Below are 22,213 nucleotides of genomic sequence, written 5' to 3' on the forward strand. Positions count from 1 at the left end.
ATTGATGTTGTATTAATATCAACAGGCGTTACGGTTTAAAATTGTTCAGCTTTACAATGTATTGAGATGAAAAATCAATAAAACGTGCGTGAATTTCCCCGCTATCGAGTTTACACTACAATATTATAAACAAACGAACAAGAAATTTGATAAGCTGAAGAACAAATACACAAACTCCGTGTTTTCCCAGCCGCCAAGTGATAATTCGAAAAAAACCCCTTTAGGGTCGTACTTTGTAGCAAAACCGGCAAAAATATTAGTTCATGGAGAAGTTTAATATCACAGCTCGAAGGAAAGTCAACAGATTCGGCGACAGCGATGACAAAAAGGTGTCTTGTAGCACACAGTTATAGTTCCTTGGTCAATATTCCCTGGTAAAAAGTCTTAGAAAGGGTCGGATCAATTGGCAGCGGTTAAATGGTCCTGGCTTGGTGGCGACGATTCCGGTCTCTGACTGTTTGCGTTGATGCGTCTTATATAAACACATAACTTAATAGCTAAAAACTATCGCGCTAATTGCAGGATTTTGACGATTCTTTACCAGTTCTCAGAAACGCTGGCATATGAGAGGTAGATCTCTTAGCACGTTCCGATAACAAAGCGCCTCGGGTGAAACAAACAAGTTAAATCTTCCCAACGGAATATAGTCGTCGTATTGACTGCAATGTCCATTGTTGGAGATTTGAAGGCATTTCATTATTCCCATCCTCGTTTAAAGAAATATGAACGCACAGATCAATCTAACAAGAGGAATAATAATAAAGAGAAGACAACAATAACATGGCGCTGTCTTCAGAGGCCAGAAAGGGGCTGTGGGGTAGCCTAGAGGTTAAAATATTCGCTTGTCTCAAAGAAGTCCCGGGATTGATTCCCCATATGGGTCAATGTGTGAAGCCCATTTCTGGTCTCCCCCATCGTGATATTGCTGAAATATTGCTAAAAGCGCAGTAAAACGATACTCACTCAGACACCAGAAACGACTTTATTTTGGCCTCACATATAAAACGTATTTTTTACATAACTTAGATTGTTTAAAAGGTGTGCTGAAACTGAGTTTAACATCGCGTTCAAGAATATTTCACTTATAGCGACATGCATGCACGTGTGTGAGGCTGTTTGTACTAGTCCGGACTAGTCGGTTTCATAGTGAACGTTACTCATCATATCAACCACTGGTTGGTCTGGGCCAGACTAGATAATGTACAGGTCACCGTCATATAGCTAGAATATTTCTGAATGCGACGTTAAACAACATACAAACAAACATAGTTATTATTATACTTATCGTATTAGAGCATATTAACATTTTTGTAATGATGTTGTGACAAGCTCAAGATTTGTAGGCAGATAACGTTATCAATAAATCCTCACACATCGGATCCGAGGATATCGACATCGGACCCGTTTCTCTAACCTGTATAATGAACTACGAGATGAGAATCGCCCAAGGGCGACAACCGCTGCTTAATCTGGTAGTTATTAACCAAGATAACGGCTTTAGCTGTGCTTGCCCGCCTATTGGAAGTTCAGCCCGAAGGGATAGATAAAACGTCCCCACCCCCTACCACCAGCCAAGCCCGAGGGTACAGACGAATTGGTTCGATCGATCAGCTCAAATTGCGACCGGGGTCCCACATGAAATAGGTATGAACCGGCACGTCAGCCGTCTAACGTTTTTAACCCTGCACGTGATCGACAGCCGAGTTGGAATATAGAATTCAACCGGGGCTCTTTATCTTCTGTCCAGCGTGTATATAATGGGCGAGACGAGTACCCAACAACACAGGGATCCAGAAACGTATCATCTTGTCATAGCTCGTACAGCTCCTCAATGGCCCGTGCTCTAAGAAGGAAAGACAACATGGCTATCTCAGCGTCATCTATCGACCCCGATGTCCGTCGTATATCATCTTTGACACTAAGCTTGATAGAACGCTTGCCCTTCGGCGCAATCCGCGGACTGCACAGATTCCTCCTGCGCTTGGAAAACGATTACATGACATTGTGAGAAGAGGCGCAAGTTTCCTGAGAAAATTACGCTAAGTCAAACGCCAAATTAAGTCGTTTTCCGGCTAAAAAAGGAAGAGCTAAAACAAAGCCAAACACGCTCCTCTCGGCTGCAAGAGGCATCCATCAGTGTCATCTGACATTGTGATTTTATCTGATTACTTACGTAAAAGATCTTAGTCTTTTCAACCTGACCTTGCGTTCGTTTTATATGAAGACATTTATTGCAATAAAATATTTTAATGGGGACATAAATTGTTGGAAATTGCGCCTGGAGTTGGTTAGTAGCTGTTAGGGCAATGACCTGCATTATTTCCGACGTTTGGATTTTGTTGTTGCGTGTGCTTGCATGAGTATGCTGTAATGCGCGTGTACATACATGTATGTGCGTTTGTTTGCGTGCGTGCGTGTGTGTGCGTGCATGATTTTGGTTCCTGAAAGCTATGATAACAAAATAGAAAATAATATAACGGAATACTATCACCACCGAATCCCACACCAAATACTGATACAATATAAAACAAGTGCCAAAACGTTGTGTCACTTCACAGTCAACGTTAATCGAAAAATATCGCGGTATGTATGCAGTCGAATCCTGAACCGTCATCTAATCCTGATAGCATGGCCAACGATCTAACAAGGCTCGATGAACCACGCATGCCAAACATATTACCTCCAGTCCTCGCTCTTTACGACAAGCCGGAAGTGACAACCCTTTACGACAAGCCGGTAGTGGGAACCCAAGGCAGGAAGGTCTATAAATAATCAACTCTGGGCCAGACAACCCAATGATCGATATGATGAGCAAGACTTCACACCGTCGGGGGTACGATGACACGCATTCAACCAGGTCACCGAGCCTGACTAATCGAGCCTTTAAGTCTCGTCTTTCGACCTAGCTAGGGACCAGCCCCGTGAAGATCCGGGCTAGAATTGGTCTTCAGCAACCCATGCTTCGCTTAAGAGGTGACTATCGGGATCGAGTTGTCAGGCTTTCTGACTTGGTTGAGGCATGTCATCGTATCCCAGTTGCGTAGATCGATGCTCATGATGTCAATCACAGGATTGTCTGGTACAGACTAGATTATTTACAGACCGCCGTCCTGTACTTTGAATATCTCTGAGTGCGGCGTTAAACAACAAACAAAATGTTGGAGACAAATTCTAACCGATAGGAAAGGAAACATAAAGTATTAAAATAAAGAATGATTTACCCATGTTGATGTTTCGTAATATGTTTCGTCGTCTTTCCTTGGATACCTGTCCACGAGCGGTAATACCATCTTGTAGGACCAAACGCTGTCCTTCTCGTGCATACCGTGTTTGGGAAGTGGAAGTGACTTTGTTCAATTCCGCCTTCAGCCAAGTCGACAAAGTCGATCTTGAAATGATCCCGGCAGCTGTTGCTTTGAAGACTTAAGGATCTTTGTTCGAGAAGGTCCAGTGTTTGTTAACAAAGCGATCTTAGAATAACAGTAAGTGCACATGCATAAACTGTTCTAGACTAACGCTTGGTCTCTGAAAATATATGCTTGATAGAAACAAACAGCTATATTTCAATTGAAAAAAAGCCCCAGTGAGATGAAAATTTTTACTTCCTTCATTTAGATCCATAGCACTACAATAAGGGCTTGGCGGAAGGGGAATGTATTTGGTTCAGGGACTGTGAGACAGTCTAGAAGTGTTCATGATCGAGTGTGAAATGTCGGGCCCACATCATGCATACTCAACACTGCATGTAACCATGTAGTGAGCGAGTGAGTGAGTTAGTTTGGTTTAACGCCGCTTTTAACAATATTCCAGTCACATCGCGGCGTGTCAGCTTAATGTGGGAGGAAATGCCGAAGTGATGCAGGTCTCAGACGTTTACCACTTCGGTGAAACCCACGAGCACGGGTATGATGCTGACAAACCTAGAAACATAATCGGAGCGATCCGGGATTCGAACCCACAATCATAGGTTTCTGGCGTGCCCAAGGGACGCAACTCTGCACAGCGAATCGCGGCGCCTTAGACGACTGGGCCACCCGTGCCCCCCATGTAACCTTGTAAGTCATACAGAGCTTAAACAAATATATCCATAAACATCCCATGCAAGTCTATAATAGTTGGCAAGTCTAGATTGCGACAGTGTCAAGAAGAGAGTCGCTTGGCTTTTTTTATTCAGATAATTTAACAACTGGGTTTTTTTTAAATATACATTTATTTCCATTTCAGAGACTCGATGTTACACAAATACACAATTACCTTGAACTGATAACAGATAATAGATAACATGATAACAGCTCCAACGATACGTCGATTGAAGGCCATCTTGTCACGAACAACAAGGCGACACTTCTTAAATTCTAGGGGGCACGGGTGGCCCAGTCGTCTAAGGCGCCAAGATTCGCTGTGCAGAGTTGCGTCCCTTGGGCACGCCAGAAATCTATGATTGTGGGTTCGAATCCCGGTTCGCCCCGATTATGTTTCTAGGTTTGTCAGCACCATACCCGTGCCCGTGGGTTTCACCGAAGTGGTAAACGTCTGTGACCTGCATCACTTCGGGCTTTCCTCCCACTTTAAGCTGACACGCCGCGATATAACTGGAATACTGTTAAAAGCGGCGTTAAACCAAACTCACTCACTCACTCACTCTTAAATTCTAAAAGTGAAAAGCACAAAATGATTACAAAATTAAAAAAAACCCGTTTAGTTTTAGCTCTATGTTTGATGAATTAGCAAAAGAGATACAAGAAGAGAAATAGTTACATTGTTACCACAGTTAACATTCTCAGCTCCCTGAGGACTGTACGCTCTAGAGCTAGGCTCTTTAAGATTCTGCATTTCCATTTTATCCTACCCGGTACCCATGCAGTGCGTGGTGAACGGGCAATTTTCGTATTTTTCTTGACAAAGAGCTAGCTATACGTGCACATGGAACTGCATTGGGTCAAGTAAGTGAGCGAGTTGGGTATTAACAGATTTTAAGTAACACAACTCTGCACAGCAAATTACAGTGCTTTTGACAACGGGCCCATCCATGCCGAGTAACCAGTGCCATCAATGCCTACCAGAAAACACATGTCTTATTCCTCAACACTTGACAACAGGTAGGAAGGATGAATTGGTCATTTGTTTCTTCTGAAACTTATGCTGTACCATGAACGTGATTTTGAGAGTAAAGGTATGGATGGCCAAGAGTTACTCCCCTTTAACTGCAAGGATCCGCTGGTCGTGCAAGGATCGAGAAATTTGTCAGCACTATATCCCAGTTCGTGGATTTCCCAATAGCGGCACACGTCTAAAACCCGTGTCACTAGGGGCCTCATCTTCCCGAGGCAAGAAAGTTACCGTAATGGAAGTAATAAGCGCCCAGGGCGCTCTCAAAATTAGAGACCCCTACATCTTCCCGAGGCAAGAGAGTTAACTGACTATAAGTCAGGTTTCCACCCTTGCCGGAATTCCTGGGCTCGATCGTAGTGCCACCAGTGGCTATTACGAGTTATGTCCCTTCTATGCCTCTCCTATGGACCAATCAGATTCCACCTCTCGTATCACTTGCATTTGCTTCAAACAAAATGGCGGCGCCCAGACAAGACGATCTGATCGACAATCAAGATCTATATGCGAAGTGCATTAAATCACGTGAGCACCTTGGTTAAAAACTTGAACAGATTTGGAAAATATCGGTTGACAACGAGTTGGCGGTGCACATGCGTTGCAAATCCTGCAATCGACCGAACTCTGCATGACAGTTAACGAACCGGATTTCGACTTCGGTGCGCGATTTTGATTGGACTGTGCATAGACTCGTTAGTCCAGCCAGAATCGAACTCCATAATACCAGCCTCGTTCGGCAAGGGTGGAAACTGGACTTTTATAGTCAGTTAACTCTCTTGCCTCGGGAAGATGTAAGGGCCTCAACTTTCCACATTTGGATGACACGTCGAGACATAACTGAAAAAAACGGCATTAAACCCAACCAACTCACTTATTTCGAAAGCTCACGATAAGAGATTAATTTCGTAATGACACCAACGGAAATGGAATAAATATGCCCCAGATAATTTCGAAGGTGGTGATTTTTTTCTTTCTATATGGTATTATAAAACACTATCATGCGCTGTAAAAAACACCCAAATGTGGCATTTTTTGTCGATGTGATGTGAACGATATTAGAGCTCATGACGCTATGTCAAGAAACCTAAAAATCAATAAGAAGATAAGTATATATGGTGAAAAATAGATGCGTACGTAAAAGTAATTATTGACGAGTATGACGATTAAAAAGTAAAATCCAAGAACCGTTTTTTGTGAAACATGTCTATTTACGTTTTTCTATCTCTACCCACGCGCACTGTATCAATCAATGAGTCATTACCTCGCCTTGTGTCGATGTTAACTGACAATCGAGTACTTTCATGTGACGGTAGTCACGTTGTTGTGATTGAACAATGCTATTACGTCATACATCATTCTTTATCTCCTCATCTGCGCTGGAGATGAGGCTGAACATTCAAAGAAAGGACTGCGCCATTATCATCAACAAAAACATTTCTCATTGTAGGTCACTGGTGCATTACTGTCATTGACAGTTGATTGGCAGCCTATCGGGCATTGACACGTACGACTATAATTACAGTACTATACATAGAGTGAATGAGTGAGTGAGTTAGGCGAAGCACCGCGTTGATGTATGTTTTTTGTTGTTGTTTAACGCCGCACTGTATTCCATCCATATGACGGCGGTCTGTAAATAGCTGAGTCTGGACCAGACAAGCCAGTGATTGACATCATAAGCATCCATCCACGTAATAGGAATACGATGACATGGAAGAACCAAGTCAGCGAGTCTGACCACTCGATCCCGTTAGTCGCCTCTTACAAGCATAGTCGCCTTTTACGATAAGAATATGTTGCTGTGGACCTATTCTACCCCAGGTTTTCACGGGTTTAACGCACGCTTTGAACAGAATTTCAGATGTATCACGACGTCGAAATTGTTCTTGGGTTGTGATAGGCCACAAAATATGCAGCTAGTTACAATAATGAAATTGTATGCTTTTTTTTACTATCAAAAATTTTCAAGAAGGTTTTAACATTAACGCAATCTTCAAATCCACAGTTTACTTTTTATATAATAATTGATTATTAATATCATATACATATTCCAATCAATTATAAATAAGACAAGGTTCGTGTGAGCTTCTATATAACAACATGATACACGACGTCCAGCGCGTACCCAAGTCAGATCTTTGACCATTACAGTTTTGACGTTACGTGTGTCGCAATACGCTAACATACTAGTGCCGCTGCGACGTTAAACTTGAAACATTGACTACATGAGCATTAGGAAAATAAACCAGTAGCCACTTCCACGCCAACTGGTATTTCGCAATGTGTTATTTATTGCCGTATTCCACAATACTGCAGCTATCATTTCGCAACGGGTTTGCGAATCAGGTTTCAGTGAGTTAATTAATATCCCACGCAGAACCTCAACATATACGAAATCCCCAAAACAAGTATACAATATTTTGGCAAGTACGTATATGAAGCCAGGGCCTAAGCTCCCTTAATTATATATTGAAAGATAATTTAACCATATCAGTCTTTATGATAAATTCCTTTAAGGTAAATAATGTCAGTCTAAGTTGTTGGCTTACTTTTTATATAACACCATTGCAGCTATAGCACTAGCAATAACAGTAACAGTAACAGTTGGGCTAGCATTAACAATATGGCTACCTATAGCAATCGCATTAGAGCTTAGCTAGCAATACCACTAAAGATAGGACTAGCAATAGCCATATCAATACCAATAAGACTAGCAATATCAACTACCAATAACAATACGATTAACAATAACAATAGGACTAGCATACCAATAACAATGTGACTATCAATACCAATAACAATAGGACTATCAATACCAATAACTATAGGACTATCAATACCAATAACAAAAGAAGTAGTAATACCAATAACAATAGGAGTAGCAAAAGCAATAACAATATGACCAGCAATACTAATAACAATAGGAGTAGCAATAGCTATAACAATAGGAGTAGCAATAACTATAACAATATGACTACCAATAACAATAGGACAAGCAATACTAATAACAATAGGAGTAGAAATAACAATAGGACTGGCACACTACTACTAACAATAGGAGTAGTAATAACAATAACAATAGGACTAGCAATACTAATAACAAAAGTAGTAACAATAACAATAGGACAAGATCAATACTAATAACAATATCACTAGGACTAGCCCTATCAATATTTACTACCGATACCAATTTACTACCAATTGACAAGCCATAACAATAACATTGGGATTAGCAATTCCAATAGCATTAGCAAAAGTACTGCCAATAGTACTTGCAATACCAATATCAATAGGACTAGCAATGGCCATAGCAACAGTTGATGCGTTGCATAGGACTCATATATTGCGACCATGTTGGGAATCGAACCCAAGTGGAGCAAACGCTTTAACCACTAGACTAGCCCATTGCTCTAATAGGATAACAGCTGGCTTAAACAGGAATAACAGGTTCTGTAAACACTTACACCGTAAAACCTGCAAATAATGCACGGTTTGAAATGTTTGACCACGTTGACGGATTCACTTGCACTCCGCCCACAAAAAAACAACATGTCCACGGTTGCATAAGCGTCTAACAGTTGACCACTACAATCTATTTTTAGTTCATGGTTGGAAAGAGTACGTCATCATAGGCTTATTGAGCTTACCTCGTTAATCAGGAAACCTCGTTTCACGCACGATGTTGTGTATGTCTGAACATAATCTTCGCTAAATGGCTGAAATAAAGCGACATTAAATTGTAACCCACTCACTCTGAACATAATCAAAGGGATATAACTACAACCACGTGATTCAATACGGACGTTTGTTAATCCGGGCAATATCATTTGGAACGGGACCGTCCGGTTTTAAGAGCGTTGCTGACTATGCTACCGCCACATGAAGTACACTCGTTCTTGATTAATCTTTAAACAGACTGAGTACATTTTAAGGAAACAATTTATTTATATTTTATACAAAGAAAATGTGTTTTATAGGGTAAATCGGAGCTATGAGAGTCAAATCATCCACTTGAGCGATTCGGGAATTATACACTGTCAATCTTTATCAATCGCTCCGCATAACGTATTACCTGCATGCATATTTCACTCGCATGTGAAAATAATCCGGCTTTTATTACCCAAGGGCATTACGCATTGGTATAAAGTGTTCGAGGAATATTTTCTCAAGGGAACGCGGGTTGAATAAATTGATGCCATTTGTTACACGACACAGCATACAAAATACATTCATGGATGGTTACGCGCGTATATTATTCAAACCATTCTTGTTATCCGAAAGCTTTCTATATTACAATATCAAAACACAATACGGAACATTAAGCCTACTGCAGATAGGCAAAATATTCATGCATCGTTGACTGAATAGAGCCCAGATGCATTAGCTACACATTTCGTCTGGACAAGGAAGAGAACACTATTGATATATTTTTTTTTGTATTTATTCAACAAGCACACCGCACTTCATGTAAGAATGCTGAATATCGCGATCTGGCATTTCAATAGAAACACGTGATTTACAGATATACAAGAGATAAAACGTCATAATTATATATATGAACAACATACAAACAAACGAAACCTTGTGGGTACAACAGAGAGAAAGAGAGAGAGAGAGAGAGAGAGCGAGAGAGCGAGAGAGAGAGAGAGAGAGAGAGAGAGAGAGAGAGCACAAGCATACATTACGCACATTACATACACATTTATGTTAACACACATGAATGAATGTGTGAGTTGGGTTTAACGGCACTTTTAACAGTATTCCAGTTATATAACGGCGTCTCAGCTTAATGTGGGAGGAAAGCCCGAAGTGATGCAGGTCTCAGACCTTTAACGCTTTGGTGAAGCCAACGAGCGCGGTATGGTGCTGACAAACCTAGAAACATAATCGGAGCGAACCGGGATTCGAACCCACGATCACAGGTTTCTGGCGTACCCAAGGGAGGCAACTCTGCACAACGAATCGCGGCGCCTTAGACGACTGGTCAACGCGTGCCCACCACACATGAAAGAATAGTTCCTAGACTAACTATGTATACTCTCTCTAATGCATGCCAGCGTCCATCGACATGGTGTCTCGTTACGTAACTGACTTCACAAATTGTTCATGACAGTTTGACATTTAATACCGTGCTCGTATGTCATTCAGTTTGCCTTTTTTTCTTTCGGTTTCGAATGAATATTTCATTTCATGTTGATATACACTCAATTCAATAGATGACATTTTCAGGAGGATCCAGTTTCAACTGAAACATGTTACTGCAGCGTGTCTTTGCTCAAACCTTCATAATTTTATGGATTCTATAAGCAACGTTTTGTTGGGTGAGTGAGTGTTGTTTTACGTCTTACCCACATGGCTGCCCCACCCTCCGAGCCAGTGAGTACATGAGTGAGTGAGTGAGTATGGTTTTACGCCGCTTTTAGCAATATTCCAGCAATATCACGGCGGGGGACACCAGAAATGGGCTTCCCATGTCGGGAATCGAACCCGGGTCTTCGGCTTGACGAGCGAATGCTTTAACCACTAGGTTACCCGACCGCCCCTGTGAGTACATGAGAAAAACGCTTTTGAGGTAGTAACACGACGTGGGTAACAACGGTGGACTTCACCAAGATGACCCAGTCGCGTAATCGAACCCGAAAGCTTACATCTTGTAATTACATCCCTCCATCGTTTATTCGCATTGCTACATCGTGTTTTGTTTGTTTGTTGTTGTCGCCGCACTCAGCAATATTCCAGCTATATGACGGCGGTCTGTAAATAATCGAGTCTGTAATAGCTTCATCGTTTAATTACATCGTTCCATCGTTTCCTCGCATCGCTTCATCGTTCTATCGCATCGTCCCATGGTATAATTACATCGCTCCATCGTTTCTACGCATCGCTTCATCGTGTATTTACATCGCTCCATCGTTCTATCGCTCATAATTATCGACCATTAGAATCTGATTGTAGTACAGTTTTGTTCCATGAGTTCATTACATGTGCAGAGCCTATAGGTCAAAGAGAACAATTCATCAAAGTCATTAGTTTTGTTTATATTTATTATTTGTCTTATTTATAGTATAATATATTATTATTGTCTTATTTATAGTATAATATATACAACTACATGAGGACATTAACACATGGTTCAGCCCAAATCTGAAAGTCCGAGCATCCCCAATGGAACCTGTCTTGTCAATTTGACAGACAGTGGCTTGCGAGCAAACTATTAAACGGTTCTCTCCTATAGATTGGTTAGCACATTCTCTTTGTTAAGGCACCAAAACGAGTACAGTGGTCTTAAATAGCGCGGCGAACATAAGAAATGGAGCGCGCTGATTGACTGATTAACCGAATTGTGGAGCATTAGTTTTGCCGCAGGTGTGAACCCTTCATCCTGGAGATGGGAACCCTACAATCTGATACACACAGACCCACATAACAAGTCTACTCCGTGAAACACGCACAATCAGATAACAACCCTACTCCGTGAAACACGCACAACTAGACAACAACCCTACTCTGTGAAACACGCACAATCAGATAACAAGTCTACTCTGTGAAACACGCACAATCAGATAACAACCCTACTCCGTGAAACACGCACAACTATATAATAAGCCTACTCCGTGAAACACGCACAACTACATAACAAGCCTACTCCGTGAAACACGCACAACTACATAACAAGCCTACTCCGTGAAACACACATAATCAGATAACAACCCTACTCCGTGAAACACGCACAACTACATAACAACCCTACTCCGTGAAACACGCACAACTACATAACAAGCCTACTCCGTGAAACACACACAATCAGATAACAAACCTACTCCGTGAAACACGCACAACTACATAACAACTCTACTCCGTGAAACACGCACAGTCAGATAACAACCCTACTCCGTGAAACACGCACAACCAGATAATAACCCTTAACCCGTGAAACACGCACAACTAGATAACAAGCCTACTCCGTGAACCACGCACAATCAGATAACAACCCTACTCCGTTCAACAATCAGATGCGGACAACCAGATCAGAAACAAACTTCATATAGCACACACAATCAGACGTGGACAACCAGATAACAACCTTACTTCAGGAATCACACACAATCAGATGTGGACAACCAGATAACAACCAGACAACAACCTTACTTCAAGAAACACACAATCAGATGTGGACAACCAGATAACAACCTTACTTCAGGAAACACACACAATCAGATGTGGACAACCAGATAACAACCAACCAGATAACAACCTTACTTCAAGAAACACACAAATCAGATGTGGATATCCAGATAACAACCAGATAACAACCTTACTTCAAGAAGCACACAATCAGATGTGGACAACCAGATAACAACCAGATAACAACCTTACTTCAAGAAACACACACAATCAGATGTGGACAACCAGATAACAACCTTACTTCAAGAAACACACACAATCAGATGTGGACAACCAGATTACAACCTTACTTCCAGAAACACATACAATCAGATGTGGACATCGTGGGGACCTTAAGAGAGAGTGAGTGAGTATGGTTTTACGCCGCTTTTAGCAATATTCCAGCAATATCACGGCGGGGGACACCAGAAATGGGCTTCACACATTGTACCCATGTCGGGAATCGAACCCGGGTCTTCGGCGTGACGAGCGAACGCTTTAACCACTAGGCTACCCGACCGCCCCCCTTAAGAGAGAACGCCACTCCTTGCGGTATGTTAAGAGCACAAATGTACTGTCCAACGTCAGATATGTTTGACATGGATTAATAACATAACTCAAGCACGTAAACGATGGTTGTTAATATGTTTACGTACAGAGTCCCCCCCCCACCTCTCCCCACATCACTGCGTTGGCTGGTATCAATCATCTCCGACGCCCGACGTTTCTCTTCCGCCTCATCAAGTCAGATTTTGCACCCGCTTGTAATCAACAACGGCGCCCAGTATAAGCTCATGTGAGCTTCATTTATCACGTGATCTTATTTAAGCCAGCGTTTTTGGCTTCTGTGCAAGGTATGCGATGGTAAAGTTTGAAAGGCATATGGTTTATTTCGTTGTGTGACATAAATCACTCTCAGACTATCAGTTTATGAAACGTCTGGCAATAACGTCTAGCAGCATCGTCATGGTCAAGAGGTCAAGGTCAACGTCAATCTGATATTCACCAATGTCTCTTTTACATTAAAATATCTTTCCAAAATGATTCAAAAGTGAAATATTGTTTAGAAATAAATACATTATGGAATTAATTTAGTGAGTTACAATTTATTTATTTGTGGTTTAACGCAACACTCAGCAATTTACAGCTATATAACGGCAGTCTGAAATAATCGAGTCTGGAACAGAGAATCCAGTGATTGGCATCATGAGCACCGATCAACGCAATTGGGATACGTTGACATGCATAACCACCCGATCGAATTTGTCGCCTCGTATCGTGCGTGTGTGTGTGTGGCTGCTTGTACTAGTCCGGATTAATAGTGCTACCCACAGAGATACCATGTCGCAGTTTTAAAATGAATACCCAACTCAGACACAGTGTACGGACTCCTTGCCGACCAGTCCTTGTTTCATCCCCTTAATGCCGAACGCCAAACAGGGTAACAACAAGTACCATTATATAACGCCTTTTAGTATGACGCGGCCGGGGATCGAACCACCGACCTTCCTCTTGCCGGGCATGCGCTACCCAACCACTCTCTAGTAATTACCAAAATTATTAGAACGAAAATGTGCAGACAGTGATGAGCAATTCCTTCGTCATCCCAGCCCTACGTCAATCGCGGGACCTTATCACTATGAATAGACACACTAATCAAACACAACACATCTAGACAGATATAATATTCGCAACGCCTTGATCAAACCCGACCTTACACCTACGTTTGTTTAAATGAAATCGTGTTTCGAATATTATATTATTTGTTATCACTCAATAACGGTATGTCCTTTTAGCATCAACGTGTAACTGCATAAACGTTCCTATCATGTTCCTGTGAAGGTATTGCTGTCAATCCGGCGAGAATTTCATCAGAAGAAAAGCCAAGTATGATATGAGACTGATAAGATTGTTTGTGCATCTTACAGATTAATATCCAGTCTGTATTTGTAAGGCAAATCAATGTAAATCAATCATTCCATGAACGCCAGCTTGACCTCATGTGTCCGCCCTAAATGGATAAAGCTGATAGGTTATCGCTGAAGAAGGAGCAGCCGTATTGAAATGAAAAGCGAGAAACATGTGTCAACATTGAAACAAGACGCAATCTGATTGGTTAGTGTCACCAAGGGGAGATAAGTCAGTTAGGCTCACCCACTCGTCCCAAAGTTTGAATGCAGCAACAGCTGAGAGCCGAAATGAGTTTTATTTTCGTCTAATATGAGGTGTCGGTGACATCGGGGGGTTGAGGCGCTCAATGGACGCGCTGTGTGTTTGTGCAGCTCCGATCCTATGCTCCAAAACTGAATTAAATCCCGACCGGGGTAATTGACGGTGCGTTATCAAAACATCGGCGTTGGCGGACTATGGCCAGCACTGCACGTCGGAAATGAACGGAGGGGAGAGCTGGCGAGGAGGCCACAACTCTGGAAATCCACGGAAATGGAAGGCCCGGACTCACTAGGGAGCACCGTGTGGGTTATTGCGATCGTGGTGAGCCCCGACAGGGGGTTTGGGAAATGAAATTTATGTCTCACGATGCTAGAAGATAATAGGATGTAGGTTGGGATGGAGAACATTGTATGGATATGCGGAAACTACAAATTGGTCCTATTCAGTATCACCAAACAATATATGAAACTGATGCAAATATTAATTTATCTTTAAAAACTGTCAGCATATTAAGCCGTCTCTTCACAATATGAATCTCAAATATTATATCATATATTCCCATCGATCTAGGTGTAATTATATATCAGTAAAAATATCAAGAGAGGTCAAAATGTTATTTCGCCATGGAAAATCATCTAGAGGCATGGCCATGCATTATCATTGAATCATGTCTTGATTGCCATATTATATAGCATTGGTGGGTTATTTGTGTTATGACTGGGATGTATAAGGGCTGTGTTGGGATCTAAGGAAGTTTTATATACCCTCCGTCTCTTTAGGCACGGGTGATGATTTGGCCCCACTCAGATTCCTCTTCTGATGAGGAGGAACAGAGTGACCACATGCCCTGATGTCATGTGAGCAAGCGTGACGTCCTGTACATACATTTGCATTCACTTCCGGAACAGGTCAGGAATGGAATTAATCCGGAATACGGAATGGATATTTTCATGGAGTGGTGAGGTGAGGGTTAAGATTATTGTACTTATATAGCACATGCACGTGTGTGTGTGTGTGTGTGTGTGTGTGTGTGTGTGTGTGTGTGTGTGTGTGTGTGTGTGTGTTTGTGTGTGTGTGTGTGTGTGTGTGTGTGTGTGTGTGTGTGCTTGCTAGTCCGGAATAATGCCTATTTAATAGAGCTAGCCCACTGTGATGCCATGCCCAAGTTTAACTTGAATACCCAACTCAAAAACAGTATATACTGACTCCGAGCCGACCAGTGCTTGTTTTAGCCCTTTGATGCCGAGCACCAGGCAGGGTAACAACAAGTACCATCTTTTAACGTCTTTAATATAGTGTTTATAAGAAACAGTCATTGCGTTCATCCTATCCCAAACTTGGTCGAACGACAAACACACATCTGTAATTTAGGACAGACGGAAACGCCGCATGCCGACACCGCCACCACCGCGACGGTACCACCTCCACCGCAGGCCACAGACGTACAACAGAGACGATTAAAGTTTCGACTTTTATAACCATCTAATCCTGAGCGTATCCAAGGAAACCAAATAATTATCAGATAGCACCAAAATTCTACCTCCCAATGTCCAATCCGAAGACGACCTACATCCACAGAAGAAAGACCCTGTAATGAGGCCGTCCCACTCGGACAGTCCGTGACACCATGGAAACGTAATGAGAGGGGTTTCCACGAGAGGTCGAGGCATGCTGGCATTTAGCGAAGAAACTTAAAACTGTGTATTTCAAACGAAACGAGAAATGTGTCTCCAAGACCAGAAACGACTACCGCAGCAACGAAAACCGTCCCCATCCCAAAGAAGCCAAGCCCGTGTTTAGCAGAACAAGATACCACACCTAAGTGTGATGCAATTCAAGAAAATGTGTCGTTAATGAAAGTCGTCTATTTAAAGACATGTGCCTCTTATTTTCACCAATGCGAGAACGCATTAGCGCGGAGAGAAAATATCACTTGAGTCAGTCAGTCATCGCGGAGTACAATGCCAAGACTTAGTATCGTGATCCTCTGATTGATTTGAAGAGCTGGGGCAGTAGCAGGGGCAGTGATTCAGGAATTAAGGAGCGCTCTTGGCACTTTTAGGCATTAACGAGAGTGTTACGCCGACGATAAACATGTCAGCGGGGAGCTGCACCAATATTGTAGAGATGTTTACAACATGGCCGCTCAACCATTGACAGATCTAACAGAAAAACGTCGTGTCCATTCCTCACTGAAATACGCCCGCAACGAGCAGGAAATAAAATATCCTTTAATCTTTTAAGTGAAATTCTAGGGTTTTGTTCATTTTTGCACGAGTGGCGAATCTTTTGATGAAGGCTTTTAAACTGGCGAGGTGGGCATCCTTCAGTGTCGTTAGGGAGGAAGTCCAGAGCGAACCTCAGCTAAAACGGACTTGGAACATAGGCGATGAAATATTGCTTTTCCGTGTGAAATTGTTATATGGTTCAAGAGATAGTCACAAATCAACTTCATTTCTTTCAATAGATGCGAGACGAAATCCCCGCGGCCAACATGTTTAATATTGAAAGCATGCATCTATCGTCCCCGTGTCGGATGTAGAGGCAGGAAAAGACTATCTTTCTTGATGAATATATGCTTCGTTTCAATGTTTTCAACTCAAGACATAACGGAAATCTATAAAGTACAAATCCCGAAAATTCGCATATTTTCTTTGCTGAGCAGAACATGTTATTTTTGGCACAAAATGAACTGTCTAGACGTCTAATTCAATGTCAAACTCACGACATCAGACTTGGTTTAGTCTACGTCTTCATCATCGTTAAATCTGACATTCGTATACGATTTAATATTTTAAATCTCTGAAACTTGTGTATGAAATACGCTAAACGTGCAGCCAGTCTGATTGCCAATAGCTCTGCACTATCCTTATTTACGATGGAGTAGCCTTGTGGTTAAAGTGTTCGGTCGTCACGCCAAAAGTTGTGTGAAACCATTTCTAGTGCCCCCGGCTGTGGTATTCCTGGAATACTGCTAAATGCGGTGTAAAACCATACTCACTCCTTTTCAAAGATACAAACCGTGACAGGAAAATCTTTCGAAGGTTGTCAGTGTATATAAAGCTGGCATATAAAGCCTGTCGCAAGACTCACTGAAAAGGCACCTGTGAAGATCCGGGGTAGAATAGGTCTTCAGCAACCCATGCTTGCCGTAAAAGGTGCCTTTGCTTGTCGTAAGAGGCGACTAACGGGATCGGGTGGTCCGGCTCGCTGACTTGGTTGATGCATGTAATCGTACCCCAATGGCGTAGATCGATGCTCGTGATGTCAATCACTGGATTGTCAGGTCCAGACTCGATTTTTTACAGACCACCGTCATATATTGCTGGAATATTGCTGAGTGCGGCGTTAAACAACAAACAAACAAACAAACAAACAAACAAACAAACAGTCGTAACGTTGGTATTCCGAGTCGGAATAGCTACCCGGAATATAAAGCCGGTCGCAAGCGCCCTATAAAATCGGCAGTGGTCCGGACTAGTACAAGACCCGTGAAGATCCGGGGTAGAATAGGTCTTCAGCAACCCATGCTTGCCGTAAAAGGCGACTATGCTTGTCGTAAGAGGCGACTAACGGGATCGGGTGGTCAGGCTCGCTGACTTGGTTGATGCATGCCATCGATCCCAATTGCTCATGCTATTAATCACTGGATTGTCTGGTCCAGACTCGATTATTTACAGACCGCCGTCATATAGCTGGAACATTGCTGAGTGTGGCGTAAAACAACAAACCAACAAACCAACCGGACTAGTACAAGCAGCCACACACATACGTGTATGCACGTCGCTATATAAGTGCAATAATCTTGGACGCGACGCTAAACCCCATTTCACCTCACCTCCCCACACCTCAAGTCGGACTAGTCCATAGGTTGACAAGTCCGCACCTCATTTAAAAATAAAATAGCTAATTTTTGGGATAAAACAATTTGTCCGTCCAGATTGTTACTTGTCTCGGACTAACCCACTAGGGACCGTGTCTATCCCTGAGTACTAGGAAACCGTACGTTTCAAGCCCGGTCGTCTTCGTTCCCAGTGAAAGTGTCTGGATTAACAGTCTCCGGATTAACAAATCATGACTAATGTCCTTTATAAACAAGTGGACGTTCCAAACAGTAACTGTCCATATGGCGTGGCCTCTGGATTATCTAGTTTTAACAGCGAAGAGAGAGTCAAAACTATTCAATTTTTTCACCATTGCCAACGAACTATTCATTCAGGGCATCTTTCTGAACAAACTATTCACCTTATAAAAAACCAAAGAGATGAAAATGTCAAGACTGTTTTTCAATAATGAAAATAAAATTCCAAATAAACATATACATTCATTAAATTCTTACTTCTTAGATAACAACAATCAAGATGTTTTATTATGATAAAAAGAACATTAACAACTCGAAGGAATGACAAAGCAATAGTCTGTCTTCCAAAACCAAAACCAACCAGTTATATTCAATTATCAGTAAGTATCGCCTTTCACCCTCCTGTTCACAGGTGGGCAAGGTGCGCGACGAGACCCGAAGGAGTAGCGTCCCTTGTCACACGATCCGTCTCCGTGCACCTGTCCTCGCCCGTCTGTCTCGACACTCCTATACTCTACACGGTGTCCGCTTTCTGTATGTATGTACAGCTAGCACAGCTATTGTGTTTTACCTCGTCATTAAGTACGCTGTGGATTTCCGTTCACGTGTGAAAGAGATGCCTTCTTTCAAACTGTATTGTGGTCTTGTGTAAATAGCCGAATCAGCAGATATATTGACATTATATCTCCCATGCGAATACGAGGTTTCACACGAATTTGCATGCAGAATTGTTCCAAATCAGCCTCTAACTTCACGAGCACATCTCCAGATTATCACAGTTAAAATTCTAATTAAAAAAATAGAAAATAAAATCCAACTAGAGCCCTGAATAGATCTTCGGCAATATAGACTTGCCATATCATTCTTGACTTGACTTGTGTTTGTTTTTTTAATTAATTCTCTAGGGCCTTGGAGAAAGGCTACTCTTCAAGCAGCCAGCTTTTAAGTTAAACATAAAGATAGAAAAGTAATATTTGTGAAGTTATGTCAAGTAACAGTATAATGTCCCTTTCAAAACATCCACCACTATAACAAACTGATGTATGCAAATTCGAAGTTGTATTATTGATTATAATTACAAAAAGTCTGAACTAGGTCTCATTTATTCCCCAAAGGACAAACCAATTTGACCAACAAAAGAAAAGACAAATTGTTAAAATTGATATTTTAAACTTTTAGTGATAACACTGTTCGCCTACTGAATGCATAATAGGGAAGCATTACAGTTATGTTAAAACTATTTAAAGCAAACTATTTCTCCTTCGGGATATCTGGACTTGGATGTTGACAGAATCGTATTTCCATGCAACGAAATAGGCATCACAGCACGTCAAATACTGTAACCTGAAATAACCCGTGCTCTGCACGACTCAAACGTTCATGCTTAAATACAGGAAATGTATCGTTCACACAAGTGCCAGAGCTCTGCAACACCTTGTGATAAACGTTTTAGTTACGGCTGCCGCATCCTGTATACTACTTACGCAATAATGTCAAAGCAAAGATGTGAATTCATTTATTTTGAAAAACGATGCAAAAATAAAAAGAATTTCCGAAATAAATGTCGAGAAAGAGATATCCATTTTTACCTTGACTTGCGATCAATTACACACTGCTTTCCAAATGGGTCTGCAAGCTGTTTACCTTTTGATTTGTTTTTGAAACAAACTTAGAAGGTCGAAAGTTTTACAACATCGTTTGGACTGAGTAGAATTCATAGACGGCGGGTATGATTTTTGACGTTATGCGTATCTCAATGATCGTGTAAGAATTTATTCCACGCAAGACTTGTTAGGGAAAACGTTGTGGTTCTAGAAAATACACGACAACGCTGATAATAGTTGACCTTGAAAATCGACTCCTTGTGGTAAACCCATCAACAGGTCGTCGACAAAGTGCATGGAATATTTTCAAAGACCGGCACGAGGTATCCCTTTGGAAAGAGATCACTTGCAGCTTGTTGCTTGCAAATACTACTCATTTTTACTGTTAGAGTCTGTGGAATTTCGGGGCACAGCAGGCTATCGGTAACCCCTGCTTGTGGGAGATGCTTGTTTGTTTGTTTGTTGTTTAACGCCGCACTCAGCAATATTCCAGCTATAAGACGGCGGTCTGTAAATAATCGAGTCTTGATCAGACAAGCCAGTTATTGACATCATGAGCTTCGATCCACACAATTGATATACGATGACATGCATCAACCAAGTCAGCGAGCCTGACCACCCGATCCCGTTAGCCGCCTCTTACAACAAGCATAGTCGTCTTTTACGGCAAGCATGGGTTGCTGAAGACCTATTCTACCCCGAATCTTCACGGGTCTTGTGAGAGATGACTTAGGTGGGGATTTGATGGCCACAATGGCTTATGGGTATAACTTTCTAGTAATTAGGATTGTTGTTCGTAAAGAAAAGCATTCAACAACATGCTTGTTTGTTGTTTAACGCCGCACTTGGCACTATTCCAGCAATATGACGACGGCATGTAAATAATCGAACCTGGATCAAACCAGTGATTGACATGATGAGCAAGTAACCGAGTCTGACCAATGTGCATAACCTAGGTCATCGTGCCTCGACAGTGTGGGTCGATGCTCTCGCTATCGACCAGTGGTTCGTCTGATCCAGACAGGGTTATAAACAGCTCGTCATGATAGAAATGAAATCTTAATGAAGGGCTTAAAACAATATTTACTCACTGACATTGCTGTCGCGATTGAACTCTTTGCACAAGTTAGTGGGAGACGTAGTTTAACTCCGCTCTTAACAATATTCTCGTTATATCACGGCGTGTCAGCTTAAAGTGGGCGGAAAGCCAAAATTGATGCAGGTCTTGACTGCCACCACGTTGGTGAAACCCACGAGCACGGGTATGGGCAACATCAGTGCGAGTCTGGATTCGAACCCACGATCATAGGATTCTGGGGCGCTTAAGGGACGCAACTCTGCAAGCGACTTGTGACACCTTAGGCGATATATACGTCCAGTACATACAACTGCGTAAGCTCGTATCCATTGCAATTACTGAAAACATTTGGTACAGTTTTTTTCACGCCATCCTTCAAAACAGTCCAGGGTTGTTACGGATGAAGATCACTGTAAATGTTAGTTGTGAATGTTAATGTTCAAAATGTGAAACATAAATGAAATAGTACTCTTTTTATTCCAAACAGGCTGCGTTACAATTCAGCGAAAACTCGAAACGTCTTTTGTGCTTCAGCGTTATTCAAATGTCAAACACTGAATTCAATCCCGTTCTTGAACTGACCGCCATGTTGGCATAACTGTATATATGTCTGTGATACAATCTATGTTAATCCAATGTTCTACAAGAATTCACATATTTTATTACTTTTCCAGGTAATCTATATCAGCTTCTAAACTTGGATTACTACTCAGAGGTGACAACACGTGCGTTAGGTTACCATACAGCGTTATACGCCTCATTCGCGACCACGCTCTAAAAGGAAGGTTTTCACATTCATTGTATGTGGTATACTATGCGGCACCTCAATGGATACTCTATGTCTACGTAGTCGTTCTGGAAAGGAAGTAACAAAACCCAGACTGAGGACTTTTATAGGAAGGCTTCCGTATTTCATTTGCACATGAATACCCCCGACTCTCTGTCACTTTGAGATCCAGACCCGCACGGTCGTGTTCTTTGTACTCAATATACACGGCAATATAT

General features: G+C 41.9%; 1 protein-coding gene across 3 annotated transcripts in view; it reads right to left on the reverse strand.

Annotated features, from left to right (window-relative positions):
• The window catches only part of LOC124120428 (tetraspanin-18-like), a 103,329-nt gene that overhangs the window by 67,917 nt on the left and 13,199 nt on the right, over positions 1-22,213 (reverse strand). For 2 of the 3 annotated variants that reach the window (XM_048400493.1, XM_048400492.1), the window contains exon 1: positions 3,222-3,338. The exons of the other annotated variant lie outside the window; for it this stretch is intronic. In XM_048400493.1, the coding sequence (XP_048256450.1) occupies positions 3,222-3,323 (102 nt within the window). In that variant the 5' untranslated portion in view covers positions 3,324-3,338. Of the gene's footprint in view, positions 1-3,221; positions 3,339-22,213 lie in introns of those variants that run through there. 3 annotated transcript variants of the gene reach the window in all.

The sequence above is a fragment of the Haliotis rufescens genome, unplaced genomic scaffold (genome assembly GCF_023055435.1).
Source record: "Haliotis rufescens isolate VD_foot unplaced genomic scaffold, xgHalRufe1.0.p SCAF_2, whole genome shotgun sequence".
In the NCBI taxonomy this organism is placed as follows: Eukaryota; Metazoa; Mollusca; class Gastropoda; order Lepetellida; family Haliotidae; genus Haliotis; species Haliotis rufescens.